The sequence below is a fragment of the Maylandia zebra genome, linkage group LG10, assembly GCF_041146795.1.
Source record: "Maylandia zebra isolate NMK-2024a linkage group LG10, Mzebra_GT3a, whole genome shotgun sequence".
Taxonomy (NCBI): domain Eukaryota; kingdom Metazoa; phylum Chordata; class Actinopteri; order Cichliformes; family Cichlidae; genus Maylandia; species Maylandia zebra.
In genome coordinates, this window is record NC_135176.1 from 18,506,160 (window position 1) to 18,527,018 (window position 20,859).

At 40.6% G+C, this 20,859-nt stretch overlaps 1 protein-coding gene across 1 annotated transcript; it reads left to right on the plus strand.

Moving 5' to 3' along the window:
• The first annotated feature begins 9,338 nt into the window (after positions 1–9,338).
• Positions 9,339–10,217, plus strand: LOC112435444 (olfactory receptor 8G17-like). The gene has a single exon (XM_024804037.2). It carries the CDS (start codon positions 9,339–9,341, stop codon positions 10,215–10,217), a length of 879 nt encoding a protein of 292 aa, XP_024659805.2.
• The last annotated feature ends 10,642 nt before the right edge of the window (positions 10,218–20,859 follow it).

The window sequence follows — 20,859 nt, forward strand, 5'->3', positions numbered from 1 at the left end:
TGTTTGTCCACATTGCTGCTGCTTTGCTGGGACTCTTTGCTCAGGACTTGCTGCTGTCTTTATCTGCCATGTTATTGCTCTTTGGAGCTGCATTCTTCAGGGAGGAGTGAGCACTTGCTTGTGAGGTTGAGAGACACATGGCGCTTTAAATAAGTCAGCCAGAAACTTGGCCTGCATGTTTCCAATGATGTTAAACTATAACTTTCTTTCGACCGCTGCATGTGGAAAATTGATTCAGGTCTGCTTTTCACCTGAAAGTAACAAACTAAGACATGTTCATTATTATCATCGCTGCTTAATCAACACACATCTCTCTCTCTCTCTCTCTGTGTGTGTTTTTGTGAACAGTCCTTTCTTAAAAGCAGAAAATAAGATTGTAGTTGTTCTTGGCTGATCAACACAAAACCTTTTTCCTATAATTATTTTTCATCTACAATGTAAATTTTGTCTCTTTTTCACTCTTTTTTATATATATATATATTTTTTTTTTAAATAGCTGGTGACCTGCAGAATCACCGCTCTCACAATCAAAGGCAATTACTTTTACACAGCGCACAAAAACACTGTGACGTCAGACACATTCACACTCACTTTTTCATCTGCGTAAATAAATCACATGGCTGATGATATGTGCCATGGTGATCCATAAATATGATCACCAGTTTATTTAACTATTTTTCAACCCAACAAAACAAATAAACAAAAACATGATGCTGATGTTATGAACACTCTACACACAAGTCAAGATGCAGGAAAACTGCTCACGGAAACGCTGCACACTCCAGTTATCACAGTTATCACAGTTCTGTTTGTGTGAATTATCTGCTTTCATTATTAATACCAGTTTATAGGTTGTTATCCTTTTTATTATTAGTTTGAATGCATTAAAATTAAGTTGTAATTTAGCTTTTTGTTTATTTTACTTTATTCCTCTTGCATTTATATCTATTCAGTCAGGTCTGTTTCCAACCCTTTTTTAAACTACTTCAAACTACTGTGATCTCTAATTTTTGCTGGGTGAGGGATTATTATGTTCTTCCTAGTCTGAACTGCTCTCTTTACCTGAGCTGCTATCCTATTCTGAGTTACTGTCTTCTTTGTTTCTTACAGTCACGTACAAAATGTCCCTCTTTTCCACACCTCCAGCATGTAGTGTTAAAGCCACTGTTTGGTGTGTGTGTGTAGCCTCTACCTCTTGCTCTTCCACTATGCATTCCTCTCTCTTTCTTTTGCATTAGTCCTGCTCCGGCTTGCTGTTTTTCTAGACATTTCTCATCAGGTGTTAATTTTTCTTGTTTATCACCCATTTTCAAAGATTTTGCTGGGCCGTCGCTGGCACGCTTGACTTCAGAGTGGTTTACTGATACGGCCTTCGACTTCACCCTAACGGTGAAGCGGTATCAGTTTTATGAGATGAAACTCAACCGTTCTCCTGTCACCAGCACGTGAGCCTCAGCAAAGAAAACAAAAATGGAAGTAGTTCAGCAGCATATTGTGCTGTAAAATCAACTTACTTCCAGACACATACACACACATAGACAGTTGTGCGCTAATTTGTCACGAGATAATTTCAGCTACCTCTAAAACTGGTCGAAACACAGTTCCTTTTGGCGAACTTAGACCTTTTTTACCACATTTCTTTAAACTTTTGCGGCCGTCTTATATACCAAAATAGTGTTTCTCACCCCTGACGTCCCACTGGTGATTCAGATCATTGGACTGAATCCCACCGCCGTGGACCAGATTATAACACCGGCCCAGACCCGAATTTAACGTCCTGGGGCTCTCTCCTCGTCCAAGAGGGCTGTGCACAGGCTTCGGTGCTGGCTCCCCACGGCGTCAGGAATCAGTGCTGGATCCTGGAACAGAGTCACAGATAACAATTCTGATATTTTCTGCTCCGGCTACGAAGGACCAAATAATGTTAGGGAAAATATTCTAAAACACTTCTTCAGTAAAGACTCAGAGAAGAGAAACACACAGAGTTCTTGCTAGCAAGGGCAGCTCCCTACTGAGAGACTCGCACTAAGAAACTGCCCCGGTCTTTATTTATACTTCAGTGTGTGTGTGTGTGTGTGTGTGTGTGTGTGTGTGTGTGTGTGTGTGTGTTACTGCTGATCAAAGGGTCAAACATCCTTGGTCAGGAAGAGGGTAGCCTCCCCTCACCCTAGATGGTTCACCCTAGATAACACGGTGAGGAAGTCCTGCAGTTCATCTAAACAAAGAGCACTTAGACTAAAACAAACGTAACTACGTTAATCCTGCCATAAAACAATAAAACCAGGTACAAGCTCTCTCGTGCTCCCAGGACGTGGGGGTGCATTCCTGGGGTGCACCCCAAGCCTGCAGCCTGTTAGTGATCACACACAATTAATTATATGCCTCTAAGTATACATGGTTTAATATTTCCTAATACAAATAACTACATGCAGTATTCTACCATATGCAAACTTATATCACTAAAAGATTATACTGACTACTAAATACAATTTTCCATTGACAGTATGACAGTGTGAACGGCACAAAACCGATATTTTCAAATCGATCTGGGTCACTTTCATATGTGGTACTGAATCCGATACATATCTGATGTTTTAGAAAGCAACTGCTGTTTGAATGGTCTTGTCGCATTAAATCTGTCTTTTACGTCACTGACACAAGACAGACGCCAATTATCAGTGCCGGAGAAGCGCCCGAGAAAACATCGTGAACGCTTCCTGGCCATCCGGTGAAACTGCTGGGAAGACAACGTTGGAGAAACGTGAACATTTTATTTATACTGTATAATCTGCAGATTCTGACAGAAATCTGCAACTATCCTTTGAAGCACCGCTCCTCTCTAAAACAGCATTAAGGATAATTATTAGGCCATTTGTAAATAACAAAATAACTTTATAACTTAAAGCAAAATTGGGAAACGTAAAGTCCGAAACAAGTCTTTATATTAACGGCCATCAGTCAAACAATGCTGTTTGCTCTGGGTCTAAACAGAGCGCGTTGTGTGTGACGTCTTCTTTTGCACATGCGGGCCGCTTTGAGAGTTCACACTAGAGTGCGTTTGCTGTCACATTTTATTTGTAGTGTGAACAAGCAGACAAAAAAATCGGATTTGATCAAAAAATCGGAATTGAGCATTAAGACCTGCAGTGTGAACCGTGAGCCGTTTTGTTCACGACCGACACATCACTAGTGAAGAGGCCTCTCCATTTACATGAACAAATTGGAGCCTATTAGACAGATATGATTTTAACCACTGCAGTGCAGTACCCTTAATACCTATGGCATGTTCTCATCTCTTTAGTAAAATATTGTGGTCAACGGTATTGAATGCTGTACTCAGGACAAGCACCTAGATGCATCCACTGTCAGAGTTCATAAGAAGATCATTTGTAACCTTCACTAAAACTGTTTCTGTACAGTGATGAGCTCTAAAACCTGACTGCAATTTTTCAAATGAACCTTTCCTCTGTAGATGATCAGTTAGCTGTTTTACAACTTTTATCAAAAAATTGTTTCAAGATTTTTTAGATAAAAGGATGGGCTGAAATTGGCCTATAATTACCTCAGACAGCTGTGTCAAGTGATGGGTTTTTTAAGGGTTTAACTATTGCCAGCTTAAAGGCCTGTGCTACATAGCTGATTATTAGAGATAGGTTGATCATATTTAAGTTTGAAACATTAATTAATGGAAGGACTCCCTTGATGAGTCTTGTAGGAATGGAGTCTAAAAGACACATTGATGGTTTGAAGAAAGTGATTACTGAAATTAACTCAGAAAGATCAATTGGAGAAAAACAGTCTAAATAAATTAGAGATGGACCGATCCGATATTACGTATCGGTATGGGTGGAATACTGATCTAAATTACTGGATCGGATATCGGAGAGAAATAAAAACTGTAATCCGATCCATTAAATATCACGAAAGCTCCTCACAAAACTTGCGACACGCCGTAACTCGCCTCATAACGTTAGCACGTTGGAGCAGTATGCGTCACGTGATAGAGCGGCTGTGGCGTGCGAGAACTGTCTGCGGTCTGGTTGAGTATTTGGAGCCTCGCTAACAACCCGGCATTTCATCTCTGACAAAGTTATCCCAGAGAAGTAAAGCAAGTGTGTAAGCTCATCTCTGAATGTTTGTAAAGCATTCCAGCTTTAAGCTTAACAACCGATATATTGAGCGACTGCCTCTCTCTCTCCCTCTCTCTCTCCTGTTGCTACTTCAATCGTGAAACTGATCAATGATCAGCTGATCGGCTTTTCTCCCTTGTTTGTTTTTGGCCCACTTCGCACCAGAAAGAGGAAACCAGCGGCTGAACAACAGCAGCACGTTTAACTTTGATAATCTGTTGTTAGAATTTATTTAATATTACTTTCTACACCAGGATCCTTTTCTACGCAGCTGATGGCTGGTAACTGTGCAGGGGCGGCTCTAGCAAAGTTTAGCCAGGGGGCACAAAGACGTACTTTTCTTTCTTATTCTCATTTAAAATGTCTAGCTTTTAATAAATAATTATCCGAATCTTACACCCAAAGTTTTAATCTGATGTAAAATGTATAGAAGTCCATTACTGTATATAGTAACTATTAAGTCTAATATATATACCCTAGTAAGCTATAGTACTTTTTCCTTTGGGAAGGTACGATCTGTGCAGTCTGCAATTCTGTTGAAGAAAGATGTTGAATCTATTTAATTATTCTTGAAAAATAATTTATTTCTGTGCATTTTTTTTCCACACTGCATCAAATTAAGATTGATTATGTCGATTAAGCATCATGAGGTGGAGCGTGAGGAATGGTTCCCTATTTTTTATTTTTTTTTATTTTTGTTGCTGGGAGTTGGAACCCTATTAGTTAGGTTGCTTACTCTTTAAAATACCAGAATAGGGAGGATGGTGTAGGTTTAAGTTTATTAGATTGATCAGTATTGCGAAACTGAACAATTTTTTTTGCATACAGGTATAACAGAATAGCTTTATTGTTGATGTTGTTTTTTAAACTTGAGTATGAACTTATACAAAATGCAGCAAGATATAAAAAAAACTGTTTTATTGATTAAAAACACTATCGGATTCATATCGGTATCAGCAGATATCCAAATTTATGATATCGGTATCGGACATAAAAAAGTGGTATCGTGCCATCTCTAAAATAAATATCAATGGTACTGAAATTACCATTGTACTGCCATATTTTAAGTCTACTCCCTTATCGCCCGGCCAAGATCGCCATTACATGGCTCCCACGCACTGGCAAACGAAAGCAAGGCCGACCAAAGATCACATGGCGTCGATCATTTATGGATGATCTGAGAACCGTCGACATTGCCTGGGACGAAGCGTAAGCCGCTCGTTAGCTGCCTGAATGGCGTAGGAGGACCTAAGTGCTAAATGCTAAAGGTTCTGAAAGTAGCAGTACATAATGTTATTGTCATGGTACTGGATCTTTGAGGTAGTGTTTCATTGTTTTCTATGTTTCCAGAGTGTTTATTGGAATATTCAATAAAGGTTAAAACCTAAGTATTAATCAGTATTAGTGTGAATAACTCTTACAGGTTACTCTAGCCCTTTAAAACTAACAGACCCCTGGGGCCTACTGTTCAGGCCACTAAACTGTATGCAATTATATTCCAGAGATGGAGGATACCCTTGCCTTAAGCACCCAGTGGCAATAATGACCCCATATCGCCAGCCTGTGTCAAGTAAGAAAATAATTCCCCTTTTCTTTACACCTACAAACACGTGTAGTGCTACATCTGTTACTGTGAAGCATGCAGAGCTTTAAGAAAAGAAATGCAATATTATAATTCTACCTATTACACTAATTGAAAGTTTACTAAGCACTGAATAATAGTGTGTACTGTCTTTCTTTTAAAGCTCAAGTTGAAGAAAGGTTCAATCGGCACCACACCAAGGCCAGAAACATCATAGAGCGTACCTTTGGCATCCTCAAAACACGCTGGCGCTCCATTTTCTTGCGAGCCCTTGAGATCCGGCCTCTGTTTGCTCCCAAAGTTGCGGGAGCTTGCTGCATCCTCCACAACATCTGTGTGGCAACAGATGACGTCTGCCAAGAAGAAGGAGATGAGGAGGAGGCGGCACAAGCAGGACCAGAAGCCGAAACAGATTGCACGGGCGTGGACAGGGAGTTTTCTGGAGCTTGTATCCGAGCCAGGCTTGCTGCACGACTGTTTGCTCCTGAACAGCTGCCTGCATGTCTGTTTGAACATGACTACATCTAGGTAAAGGTTTCATTTGTAAGATGTAGTCATGCTCACACAAGATATGTAGGCAGCTAAGGCCAAAAGAAAAAGCCTGTTTTAAACTGTTGGTTAAAAAAAAAAGTAAATTCAAATCATTTTTTTTCCAAATTAGTGTTAGTTAGTTAAGTTAATTAGTTAAAATACATCTTTATTTGTTCAGCTTGTAAATAGTGTACATTAGTGTTCGTTTTTGTATATTTGCTTGTGCGCTCACGGTTGTATAGGTTGAATTCAATGTTAAAGGTTATTGTAACTGTTACACTTGTTGAAATGATGTTTTACTTTGACTAAAGAAATTCTCTGTTGCACATGCAGCAGAAACCTCACTTCATTATTGAGATTTAAATTGCTTTTTTTTTTTTTTTTTTTTTTTTTTAAATGACATCAGAAACAGCAGTATGCGACATTACGTGATGGCAGAGCTTCAGTTCATCCTTTGTCATTTTTTTTTTTTTTTTTTTTTTAATAAATAGGACAGGGGGAATGAATGAGAGAAAGAGGGGGAGAGAAAGAAAGAAAACCAAAGGGGAGAAGAGACGGTGAGAAGGGGGGGGAAGAGAGAGAAAAAAAAAAAAAAGAACTCCTGGGTCACCTGTATGGAGAAAAAAAAAAAAACAAACAAAAAAAACAAACAGAGGAGACAGCAAACAACAAAGAGCAACATAATAATAGAGAAAACAAAGCACCATCACAATAAACTAGCTAGTCATAGATATCAATATTTACTAAATAATAAACGATATTGTGCAGCACGCAAGATAGACAGCGCACAGTGTGCTTTGAGCGCATGCATGTCTTAAAGCCAAGAAAGCTTTAGTCCGCGTCTGTGAATACCCATGTGTGCATACCTGTGTGGATCAGCATGCTTGCATTCCAAATTGCTTTATTTAAAATTTTTCGACAAGTTTTTCAAACAGTGATAGATATCGGTCTGCCCTTTCAGTAGCTGCCCTCTCCCTCTCTTCCTCCCTAGTCAGCGCCTGTCTCTCTCTCTCTTCCTCTCTTTCCACCTGGTCTTTTAGAAACTGAAGTACAGCCTGGCTGTCCCTGGGCCTCTTCCTCTGGCTCTTCCTCGACACTTCGGTAGAAGGGGACGAGGCTGGAGTGTGTACAGCAGGTTTGGGCAATTCCAGGCCTCAAAGGCCGGTGTCCTGAAGGTTTTAGATATCACCCTGGGTCAACAAACCTGAATCAAATGATTAGTTCATTACCAGGCCTCTGGAGAACGAAGCATAGCCTAGAACAGGGGCACTAGTCAACTTTTCCTTAAGTAATTCAAAAGCTTGTAAGCACTGTGACATCCAGGCTGAAGCAAAAAGCTGTTTAGCCCTGCCATGACTGGTCTTCTTAACGCAGACATTCACTACATCATGGAGTGGCCCTGCAGTTTGGAAAAAGCCCTCAATAAATCTCTTATACTAACTGCAAAATTCCAAAAAACTTAGCTCTATCACAGTACTGCGGTTGGGCCATTTTGCCACAGCGCTTATCTTGTCAGGATACGTGCTTATCCCCTGAGCCAACACTTCATGACCGAGAAACTTGAACTTGAGCCGGAGGAAATGGCATTTTTCAACCTTTACCTTGAGAAGAGACTCTCACAAGGTGATCCTGGAATATTGTTGAAAACACGAATAGATCATCCAAGTAGATCAACACAATCTGAAAGACCAAATCACTCATTGTGGCCTGCCTCAGACATTGAAACATCATGGGGTCATTACATGACCTTGACTTTGAGGTCAAGGTCACTGAGATTCAAACTTATCTGAGATTTTAGTAGATGCACCTATGGTACGAATTATTGCATTTACAAACTTGAGTGTCCCCATCAGCCTTCCACACACAAACAAAGAGCATTAAAAGCTCTTAGTGGCTTCAATTCAAATTTTGCTTGTTTAAAAAAACTCAGACACAATTTAGTTTAACCTTCCTGCCTTCTTGGGACCTTTTTGTGCCACTGCTATGTGTTAAATGGCTCCCATTTCCACTGTGTTCAGTGGAATATAACCAAACTTGCCACAGGATAGTTTTTACCTGTCAATGTTAATATTCCAGTGTGAATTCCTTAAATCAGCCTAAAATGGCTGAGCAGCAGAAATCCCCACACCCATCACCCTGGGGACCATTTTCTGCCCATTGACTTCCATTATAAACGCTATTTTTCAACCCCAAATTATCATCATATGATTTTATTTTTTCTTCTTTTCTTGGATGTCAATGAAGACTCAGGGCCTTGAAGTTTTAATTTTTAAATTGCAAAAAAAATGCAAAAAAAATAATGGCAGGTCAAAATGTATGTTGGTGCCAATCTTTGGTCCATCTAAAGGCCTACTTATAATGACAATCACATATTACTTCAACTGGTTTTTTGTGGAAATATTTAGTTTCGTTTTTTGGTTTTTGGGGCTTATAACACAGGGCGCTCATGTAATAACACTGGGATTTGAAGGGTTAAAACAACGAAAATATAATTAAAACTTTACATGAATATTTCAGGGAGAAGTAGTTTTACAAGGTTGGCTAATTTAAAGTGGAATAAAATATGGATATATGGTCTTTTTATGGCGTGGCTGAGAATGGTCCCTAGGGTGATGGGTGTGAGTTTTTTAAAGGATGGCAGGAGGGTTAAGACACTTAAAACTTTTTACTTCTTCCAGTGCTGTTTTAAGCATTTTTAATTAATGATTCAGTGCTCTTAAACAGTTACGCCATCATATTGATGATATAAACTCTGATAGAAAGAGGCACACCTACCTGAATTTCCAACTGTCACACAGTGATAGAGGTAATATATAAGCGGCACATCTTTCACAGTATAACCCACTTGTGCAATGCTCTGTCTTCGCGGGTGAATTTAGTTTTTTTACACAGCAACAATGAAGTAACTCATTATGCTTTATTCTATTCTACTGTTATTATGTTTAGGGAAACAAATATTTGCAATGGGAACAGAAGATAAAACCACTACCATGTTTAATAACACATTTGTTCGCCCTGCAAAATTTTATCTCAGTGGGTTTTCCAACATCCCTCATATTAGGTATTTCTATGCCTTCCTGTGTTTTGTCTACATCATGACTGTTTTGGGTAATGGTTTTCTTCTCTCACTTATTTCACTGGTGAAGACTCTTCATACTCCTAAATACATGATTGTGTTCAACATGGCCTTGACAGATTTGTGTGGGAGCACAGCTCTCATCCCAAAAGTCTTAGATACGTTTCTGTTTGACAGGAGATACATCCTCTATGACGCCTGTTTAAGTTATATGTTCTTTGTTATTTTCTTTGCAAGTGTGCAGTCATGGACACTTGTCACTATGGCATATGACAGACTTATAGCCATTTGTTTCCCTTTAAGGTATCATAGTATTGTGACTGAACAATCAATTACTGCAATTCTGCTGTTTGTATGGATTTTTTTAGTGAGTGTAATAGCAACCATGGTTGGGCTTGTTAATCGTCTCTCATTCTGTAGATCTTTGGTGGTTAACAGCTTTTTCTGTGATCACGGACCAGTTTATCGTCTGGCTTGTAATGATACATCTTTAAATTACAACATGGCATCTGCACTTGTTGCTATACTTATCATCATTCCTCTTATATTCATAATAGCCACATATGTCTGTATTTTCATAGCATTGAGCAGGACTACGTCAAGAGAGGAGCGACTCAGAGCATTAAAAACTTGTACTTCTCACCTGATCCTTGTGGTCATTTTCTTCTTGCCAATTGGAATCACTAACATAGCTGCAATGACCTCCTACATTGATCCTAATGCCAGAATGATAAATTCCACATTGACACACACAATACCAGCTTTGCTCGATCCGATTGTATATGCTTTGAAGACAGAAGAAGTGATGAATGCAGTTAAGAAGCTTTGCAAAAGAACTTATCTCAATCGCATGAAAGCAAAAACAAGACCTTGTAATCACTGCTGTATTAAATCGTAGAGGAGTGTTATAGAATAACATATTGAAATTAGCTTACTCATTTGTAATACAGTGCAATAGCCATAAATTATACCAGTAAAGCCAAGTGTTTCATAATATGTTGTGGACTGTTGTTAAGAGTGTTGAGAAGTAGAATTTAAATATGAAATTATGCATGACACAAATTGCAGTTCTGACTGAACTGTCTTTTGGTTTGAGAAAAAGCATCAAATTTTTCTTTTTCTCAAAAATTTCTGATGGGGAAATTTTCTCTGAATTTCTCCATCAGATTATCTGCTTATGTTTTTATTATTATTGTAAATTGAAATGCAAAGCAAATGAAAGAAAAAAATATTTTCTATATTTACTTTAAGTGAAGTATTGATTCCAGTGTCTGTAAAATAAAAATGTTAAGTAAGTTTACAACCATAATTATAATAATTAAATTGAAAATGTTTTCATCTAAATAAAAATGTTTGGAACAATTGCTCTATCGGCAAAGGTGCAACAGTTTTTAATCATGATTATGTGAGGGGGCACTTATATTGCATCACTGTATTAATTTACCTTTTAAAGGGCTGAGTCAAGGGATAGAGATGAAAGATTTTTATGTAGTGGAAAGAAGATACAAGTCAACCATCTCAACACTGAAAGGAAGTAATAAGTGTATAATCAGAGGTGGGTCGAGTATCCAAAATTGTACTCAAGTAAGAGTAGCATTACTTTAAAATATTATTACTCAAGTAAAGGTGAAAAGTAGTCGTCAAAAAAGTTACTCAAGTAAGAGTAAAAAAGTACTTGGCGAAAAGACTACTCAAGTAGCGAGTAACTGTTTGAAAAGTCTGATTTATTTTTTAAATAAATGTTATCAGACAAACAAAAATAAATAAATATACAAATTTTACCATTTTCAAAAGGAATATATGTAAAAACATCAACAAAATAAGGCACAACAATTCTAACTTCCAGATTTCAGTTTTTCACAACATAAAGCTTTTTTCACCAATACCTATAGTAAATAATATAAATATATAAACAATACAATACAACTTTATTTGTATAGCACATTTAAAAGACCAGTGGTACACCAAAGTGCTTTACAATAAAAACAGGAAAATTAAGACAATAAATAAAAGACTATTAACAAAGTACCACATGTCATCAGGTTAAGGGTACTAATTATACAACAATAAAAGGGAATATAAGAACAAAGTTACTAAGAACAGATATAGCTAAAAGATAAAGTACATAAATAAGAAATTGAACCAAGTATAAAACAGGGACGCTAACTAGATGAAAAGCTATGTTGAATAAATGAGTTTTTAAACGGGATTTAAAAGATAAAACGGAGTCTGACGCACGGATAGCGATAGGAAGGTTGTTCCACAGATTCGGTGCAACCAGGGCAAAAGCACGGTCACCCCTCGATTTAAGTCTAGATCTAGGCTGAGCCAGGAGTAATTGGGCTGAAGACCTGAGGGCTCGCCCCGGGACATATAAACTAAGAAGATCGACAAGATAACGAGGGGCTAAATTATTTATAATTCTAAAAGTGAGCAACAATATTTTAAATTCAATGCGATATTTTATGGGTAGCCAATGCAACTCAATAAGAACTGGGGTGATAGAGGCATGCTTTCTAGTGCCAGTCAGAAGGCGAGCCGCAGCATTCTGGACAAGCTGAAGTCTGTGAAGGAGAGCGGAGTGAAAACCAAAGTAGAGGTAATTACAGTAATCCAATCTAGAAGTCACAAAAGCATGAATGAGCTTTTCAAGATCTTCATGAGGGACATAGTGCTTAGCCTTAGCAATAAGGCGCAGTTGGTAGAAGCTAGATTTGATTACTGAAGACACTTGTTTGTTAAATTTGAAAGAGCTGTCCAGCAGAACCCCTAGGTCACTAACTGAGTCAGAGAAAGAAGTGGCAAAGGAACCAAAGGTATCAGCTGATAGGCCCCTAGGGATATGGTTGCCAAACACCACAATCTCCGTTTTCTTTTCGTTCAGGATAAGGGAATTGTCTGAAAGCCATTCTCTGACTTCTCTCATGCACTCGAGGAAGCAGTGCAACGAAGAAGCAATGTCGTCATCATCTAATTGAAAATAAATCTGTATATCATCGGCATAGAGGTGATAAGAAATGTTATATTTTTCAAAGATTAAGCCTAGGGGGAGCATATATAATGAGAATAACATAGGGCCAAGCACAGAGCCTTGGGGCACACCACAGCATAAGGATGCAGTTGAGGAAGAATAAGTACCCAAGGTAACGGAGAAAGACCTGTTCAAAAGGTATGATTTGAACCAATTAAGGGCTTCGCCCCGAATGCCCACAGTGCATTCTAACCTTGTTAATAAAATAATATGGTCAACCATGTCAAAGGCTGAGGACAAATCCAATAAGACTAATACAGCAGAATGCCCTGAATCAGTAATTAAGAGAAGATCATTAAGGACTCTCAGCAAAGCTGTTTCAGTGCTGCGGCGTGGTTTAAAACCAGATTGAAATTTATCACAGATGTCATGTGCATCCAGGTAAGCCTGGAGTTGTGAGAGAACTATCTTCTCTAGGATTTTAGAGAGGAACGGAAGTTTGGATATCGGCCTATAATTAACGAAATCACAATGATCAAGACATCTTTTTTTAAGAACAGGTTGCACTATAGCATGTTCAAAAACAGAGGGAACATAGCCAGAAGACAATGATGAGTTCATTAAAAATAGAATACTGGGCCCAATTACATCAAAGCCGTCCTTCACAATGCGAGACGGAAGAGGTTCATATGCAGAACTAGTAATTTTCAGTTGCTTGACAATTTGCTTAAGTGTACAGAGTGACACTGGCTCAAACTGATGAAAAGTTGAAGTACATTCTCCAGTGAGAGCAGGGCTCACCACTAGGGGGAGTGAGGATTTGAGAGATAGGATTTTATCAGTAAAGTAAAATGTATGTATCAGTGCAAACAATTTCCAGTGACAAGATATGCTGTAAACTTTATATTCATCTTTGCTCCAAATGGCACAGCAGCCTCAGAGAAAACGTTAGAACGAGGCATCTTCAACATATCTTCATACAAGGCAGCTCAGTTTACCATAAATTATATGGGTGTGCATTCTGCATATTTAGCAAAAATGTGCCATTTCTTCACTCAGTGAGGTGATGGTTAAGCTTCAGCAGCAGTTTGCTCTCAAGGTTCTTTCTGTGAAGCTCTAACTGTTTAGCAGTGAACAGGCGTCCTGCATGACTAAGAAGTCCTTCACAAGCTCCAGATGCAGGAAGAGCAGTATTGACTTTGATCGACAGCTTCTTGATGTCAGGAAAGCCATGCAATAGATCCATACCTCCAGTGAATGGACATGAAAGGTACCTCTCCAGCTCCCCTGCTTCTGGCTTTCCCGACCCCATGGATGCATCATCTTCGTCGAATAGGCCGCTGTTTGTGCTGGCCTTATCCAGCTCTGAGTCTAGGTGATGTCTGATGAAGTTGAGACCTGTGGAAAGATGTATGGTTTTCAAAAGAATTAGGTCTGGTCATTATAGTGCTGTATACACTGCCAAGCTGTGGATGTTTGTTTGGAGCTAGCCTCCAAAAGCTGGCCATACACTGTGCGATTTTTGGCCCATTTTGAGCCGATTTTTCAGTCGCGCAACCGTTTTGGGGATCGGCCCGAGTTTTACCTTAATCGTGTGTGCACCGTGTACATGGGATAACGAAAAGCAGTTAACACCTCACGACCAGCTCCCAATCATCAATCGTATGGTCGCATGATAATCAAACCTGTTTGAAATCCTGTCGCCCCTCAACGCAGCCTCTCAAACTGCGCACGCACAAACACAGAAATGAAAGTGAAAAGGTGGAGCAGCACGGCAGCGCAGCGTGTGATCTGGACACAAGAGAGGCACAACTTGTAGGATGAGGCTAGCTCATCCGAGTACGTAAGCGTAGAGCTGCCACCCAGGCAAAAGAAAAATAGAGCTATATCACGTTATAACATTAAAAGTTTATTGTTCTAACAATATACTTTTCATGTTCGTGCAATATACCTTTCACATTTGAAGAATATAATATCACGTTCGTACAATATAATATTTATATTGTAATAACGTGATATTATATTGTTCAAATGTGAAAGGTATATTGTTAGAACAATATACTTTTCACGTTATAACGTGATATAGCTCTGTTTTTCTTTTGCCTGGGTGGCAGCTCTACGCTTCCGTATCCGAGGCTTTTCAATGTGGCCTCACAAAATTATCACGACTACAACAACCACGAAAAGAGTTGGATGGACATTGCTGCTCAATCACAGCTGCCTGGTCAATGTTTTTCATTAATAATTTAGCAAAGTTGATGGTGTGTGTGTGTCTGTGTGAGTAAAAGACAGAGAGGGAGAGCGAGGGACAGATTTTGTATGATAAGCTTCATGTTATGGACGCACAGTTTGAGCACTCAGGTCGCATCAGAGCATCAGGCCGTGTGAGACCCTGCATCGTGACCTATGAACTTCTAACCTTTGCGATTTAATTGTACAGTTTGAGGAGCTGAATAACGTGACTGAAAAAAAATTGCACAGTGTTTGCCCAGCTTAATGCAGACTGCTAAGTTGGCAACACTGGCTGCAGGAGATGTTCACACCTGTGCGTCCAAACTGCAAATGAACCGCGCATGAGCGAAGCCGCTGCTCCCACACTGACTGTAACGCAGTCAGTTCTTCTTTTACTGTTATGCTGTTTTGTGGATCACAAGGTTTAAAACTACTTATAAATACACACACACACACACATAAAGTAACTCCACCAGAGTGCCTATTTGTCACTTTTGCCGGTCGAAGCCCGGATAAAGGAGCAGAGTTGGAATTGTGACATTAAAAACAATAATTGTGACATTAAAAACAATAATTGCAAAAAGAAATTTAATTTGTAGTTCTAAATAAATTCTAAATGCAAACCATTTTTGCTCACTTTATGTCTCTTCTCTCTCCAACAGCGTAGGTTACAATTACATTAGCATGATCAATTATGCAAATTAGGTGATGACGTCATTTAGCGACTTTTAGGACAACCAATAGCGATTTTCCTTACTGAGGAGTTGGCAACACTGCCTGCAGCTGAGGGAGGACTATCCTCCGCCCGTGAGCGCTTTAGCACGGGCGAGGTGCCCACGGCAGCACCGCTGCTTGTTGAGAGTAAGAGCAACATGCCCTTTCACGTCAAAAAGTCGTCATAAATAAGTCTCCAATAACACCAGAAAAAGTCGCCAGATTTGTCGCTAGTCGCTTTTTAGAAAAAAAAAAGTCGCTAAGGGGTCTGAAAATCAGAATCAGAAAGGGTTTATTGCCAAATGTTGAGCAGGTTTACAACATTAGGAAATTGCTGCGGTGCTTCAGTGCAAACATACTGTCATCAAAATATAAAATAAGAACAAGAATTAAAAGTGCTAAGTAGATAGATATATACATGATATATACATGAGTGCAGGTGGTGATGATGATGATGATCAGTGCTAAACATGGAATGATGCAATGAACACAGCGTAGGGTCATGTGTTAGTGGTGGGAACAGTCATACGGTTATTGTTCATGTGTCCAACAGCAGAGGGGAAGAAACTGTTCTTATGGCGAGAGGTTCTGGTGTGAATGGACCGGAGCCTCCTGCCTGAGGGGAGCAGGTCAAACAGACTGTGTCCAGGGTGAGAAGGGTCAGCTGAGATCCGAGCTGCACGCCCCAGTGTCCTGGAGGTGTACAGGTCCTGCAGAGATGGGAGTCTGCAGCCAATCACCTTCTCAGCAGAGCGCAAAACACGCTGCAGTCTCTGTTTGTCCCTGATAGTTGCTCCAGCGTACCACACAGTGATGGAGGAGGTGAGGATGGACTCGATGATTGCAGTGTAGAACTGCATCATCGTCCGTGTTGGCAGGTTGAATTTCTTCAGCTGCCTCAGGAAGTACATCCTCTGCTGGGCTTTCTTGATGACGGAAGTGATGGTGGGCTCCCACTTCAGGTCCTGGGTGATGGTGGTACCCAGGAAGCGGAATGAGTCCACAGAGGTGATGGGGGTGTCAGACAGGATGATGGGGGGGAGTGGAGCTGTGTGCTTCCTGAAGTCCACAATAATCTCCACTGTCTTCTGGGCATTCAGCACCAGGTTGTTGTGGCTGCACCAGGACACCAAACGTTCAACCTCCCTCCTGTAGGCAGACTCATCCCTGTCCGAGATGAGTCCAATAACAGTGGTGTCATCTGCAAACTTGATTAGCTTGACAGACTGGTGGGTGGAGGTGCAGCAGTTGGTGTACAGGGAGAAGAGCAGAGGAGAAAGAACACAGCCCTGAGGGGAGCCGGTGCTGATGGTCCGGGAGTCCGAGACATTCTTTCCCAGCCTCACATGCTGCTTCCTGTCCGTCAGGAAGTCAGTGATCCACCGGCAGATGGGATCAGGCACATTCATCTGGGAAAGCTTGCCTCGGAGATGGTCTGGAAGGATGGTGTTGAAGGCAGAGCTGAAGTCCACAAACAGGATCCTGGCGTAGGTTCCTGGGGAGTCCAGATGCTGCAGGATGAAGTGTAGGGCCATGTTGATTGCGTCATCTACAGACCTGTTGGCTCTGTATGCAAACTGCAGGGGATCCAGGAGGGGGGCCGTGAGGGTCTTGAGATAGGAGAGAACCAGGCGCTCAAATGACTTCATGACCACAGATGTCAGAGCCACGGGTCTGTAGTCATTTAGTCCAGTGATCCTAGGTTTCTTGGGGACAGGGATTATGGTGGAGGACTTGAAGCAGGCAGGCACATGACATGCCTGCAGAGAGGAGTTGAAAATGCCAGAAAACACTGGGGCCAACTCGTTTGCACAGTGTCTGAGGGTGGCAGGAGACACACCGTCTGGGCCGTGAGCTTTTCGAGCATTCAGACTCACATCTGCTTCCTCACATCTGCTTCATGAATATGAAGAGTTGTGGTGGGAGGAGGTGGTGTGAAATCCTCTTTTGTGTGGGGTGAGGAGGGGGGTGTTGTAGGTGAAGTGATTGAAGGTGGTGATGGCTCTATGGAGGGGGGAGAGGTGGGGGAATGAGTGTCCAAAGTGTCTCTATTGTTGGGGCCGTTGGAGGTGTGAAGGCTGCCTGATGGCTCGTCAAAACGGCAGTAAAAGTTGTTGAGGGTGTTGGCCAAGAGCAAGTCGTCAGTGGAGTGGGGGGTTTTAGGCTTGTAGTTGGTGATATTCCTAAAACCTTTCCACACAGAGGCCGAGTCATTCTCTGAGATCTGCTGCTGCATCTTCTCAGAGTGCTGATGTTTAGCAACGTCCACTTCTTTAGTGAACCTGTACTTGGCCTCTCTGTAGCAGTCCCTGTCTCCGCTTGTGAACGCCTTACTCTTTTCCAGCCACAGCTTTTTGAGTTTAGGAGTAAACCAGGGTTTGTCATTGTTATAACTCACCCTGGTGCGTGATGGCACAATGCTGTCCTCACAGAAGTGGATATAGGAGGTGACAGTGTCCGTAAACTCGTCCAAGCTGTTAGAAGCAGCCTTCATTGAGTCCCAGTCCGTAGATTCCAAACACGTGCGAAGCTCCTCCACAGCCTCGTTGCTCCACAGTTTTTTGGTCCACACGACAGGTTTGGAGAGCTTCAGCCTCTGTCTGTACGCGGGGATCAGGTGGATCATGACGTGGTCAGAAAGTCAGAGTGAAGCGCGGGGCACCGCACGATAGGCCCCGCTGATCGTGCTGTAACAGTGGTCTAATGTCCTCTCCTCTCTGGTCGGGCATTTAATATACTGCTTGTATTTGGGAAGCTCATGGCTCAGATCGGCTTTGTTAAAGTCCCCAAGAGCAATGATGAGAGAGTCCGGGAATGTCCGCTCCATGTGCAGTATCTGCTCCGCGAGTGCGCACTGAGCTGCCTGCGCGTCCGCATCTGGCGGGATGTAAACAGCGGCCAGGATGAATGAAGCAAACTCCCGCGGACAATAAAACGGTTTGCAGTGAATAAAAAGGTATTCCAGAGAGGAAGAGCAGTGCTGAGCAATCACTGTTACGTCTGTGCACCAGCCACTATTAATGTAGAAGCACACACCTCCACCTTTGGTCTTACCAGAGAGAGAGGCCTGCCGGTCCGCGCGCAGCAGATGAAAGCCCTCCAGCTTTAGCGCGCTGTCCGGGATGTCCTCACAGAGCCACGTCTCTGTAAAACATAAAACACAGGAGGAGGCAGGAGAAAACTTGCTAAATATAGCGACAAAGTCGCTAAGTTGGCAACACTGTTTCCGTGTGTCCGCTACTTTGAAATGCTTGGGCTGCTCTGCCCGCCACAGTTTCAAACTGGTCATGTGACTGCATGGCCACATCTCATTGGTAAAAAAGTACCGGAAACTCCACTGGCGGCATGTTAGCTAATGTGTTAAACTAATTTTTTTTTTTTAAGTAACGAGTCGAATTTTGCAAATGTAGCGGAGTAAAAGTACCGTTTCTTCTTCATAAATGTACTCAAGTAAAAGTAAAAAGTATCGTGCAAAAAAGGTACTTTAAAAGTACATTTTTTTCAAAAACTTACACAAGTAAATGTAACGGAGTAAATTTAACTCGTTACTATCCACCTCTGATAATAATATCAGGGTTAAAATCAAAATGATTTGAGATTTAGGCATTATTTTGTCTGCCTCTGTTTTGCCTATATCATAACTGTTTTTGGTAATGGCTTTCTTCTCTCAATTATTTCTCTGGTGAAGACCCTTCATACTCCTAAATACTTGATTGTCATTGTGAAGCTTAGCAGTGACTCCTTGTGGAAAAGAAATTACTTACAATCCTGACAGGCTGCCTTATTCTACTGTACCAGCACAACAGAAAGCTTAACAAGATTTCAACAAGCAATTAAGGATGTTTAACGTGCATCACATATTTTAATCTGAATATTTATGAAGCAATTGTGAGTACTAATATGTTTATTTACTTGTTAATCTCTTTTATATTTATTACCTTATTTGTAAGACTTATTAACTGGTGTTATGGTAATAGACAATTTCAGCAACTAATTGTGTCTTTCCAATTTTCTTAACACTGCTTGTGTGTTTGTTTTCTTTTTATATTTACTACATTTACCACTTCTCTTTGCATTGTTCAGTTCAATATACACAAATGTAAATACATACTTCTGTTTTAAGATTTCAATTCAATTTTATCTATACAGTGCCAAATCACAACAACAGCCGCCTCAAGGTGCTTTACATTGTACAGTAGATTCTACAATAATACATACAGAGAAGAATTCAACAGTCATGTGACCCCCCCCCCCCCCCCCCCCCTCCCTATGAGCAAGCACTTTGGCGACAATGTGAAGAAAAAACTCAGTTTTAACAGGAAAAAGCCTGCGGCAGAACCAGGCCCAGTGAGGGGCGGCCATCTGCCAAGACCGGTTGGGGTGAGAGAAGGAAGACATGATAAAAGACATGCTGTGGAAGAGAGCCAGAGATTTCTATGAGAGTTCTATGGGTGAGAAAGGTGACTGAAGAAGAAATACTCATCATGGGAATCCCCCAGGAATATACACCTATTGCAGCATAACTAAGGGAGGATTCAGGGTTACCTGATCAAGCTCTAACTATGTACTTTAGCAAAAAGGAACGTTTTTATATCTAATCTTAAAAGTAGAGATAGTGTCTGTCTCCCGAATCCAAACTGGTTCTATAGAAAAGGGACTTGAAAACTGAAGGCTCTGCCTCCCATTCAACAAGTAAGCCTGCAGTGCAATAGCGAAGTGGTCTAATGGGGTGATATGGTACTACAAGGTCATTAAGATAAGATGGGGCCTGATTATTTGAAACCTTCACTAAAGCTGTTTCTGTGCTGTAATGAGCTCTGAAACCTGACTGAAACTCTTGACTGAAACAGCTAACTCTGTTAGCTGATTGACAACTACTCTTTCAAGGATTTTTGATATGAAAGGAAGGTTAGAGTTTGGCCTATAATTAGCTAAGACTGCTGGGTAAAGACATGGCTTTTTAAGCAACATTTAAATTACTGCCAGCTTGAAGGCATGTGGTACATAGCCGATTATTAGCGATAGGTTGATCATATTTAAGATTGAAGCATTAATTAATGCCAGGACTTCTTTAAGCAGTTTTGTAGGAATGGGGTCTAAAAGACACGTTGATGGTTTGGAGAAAATAACTATCAATCGTACTGAAAGAAGCTACAGATAATGTTATATCTATGAGATGATTATCAGTAATTTTTTTCTGTAATGGTTAAAATTTTATTTGTGAAGAAGTTCATGAAGTCATTACTAGTTAATGTTAAAAGAATGGTTTGCTCAACAGAGCTCTGACCTTTTGTCAGCCTGGCTACAGTGCTGAAGAGAAAACTAGGGTTCTGATTTTCTTCAATTAGTGATGAGTAGTAAGATGTTCTAGCTTCATGGAAGGCTTTTTTCATAAATCAGTAGTTTATTTCTCCAGGCTAAATGATGATCTTCTAAACTTGTGACACACCATTTCCTCTCCAGCTTACAAGGTATCTGCTTTAAGCTTTGTGTTTGAAAATTATAGCATGACAGCAAGTACTTCTGATTTGATGCACTATTTTTCACAGGAGCTACAGTATCGTCATAGGTAGTGAGGAGGTAAAATTATAAACAAGATAATCAACCTCTGTTGGACTAGTGT

Coding starts and splice junctions, on each gene's coding strand:
- LOC112435444 (XM_024804037.2), top strand. CDS start 9,339: ATGACTGTTTTGGGTAATGGTTTTCTTCTCTCACTTATTTCACTGGTG.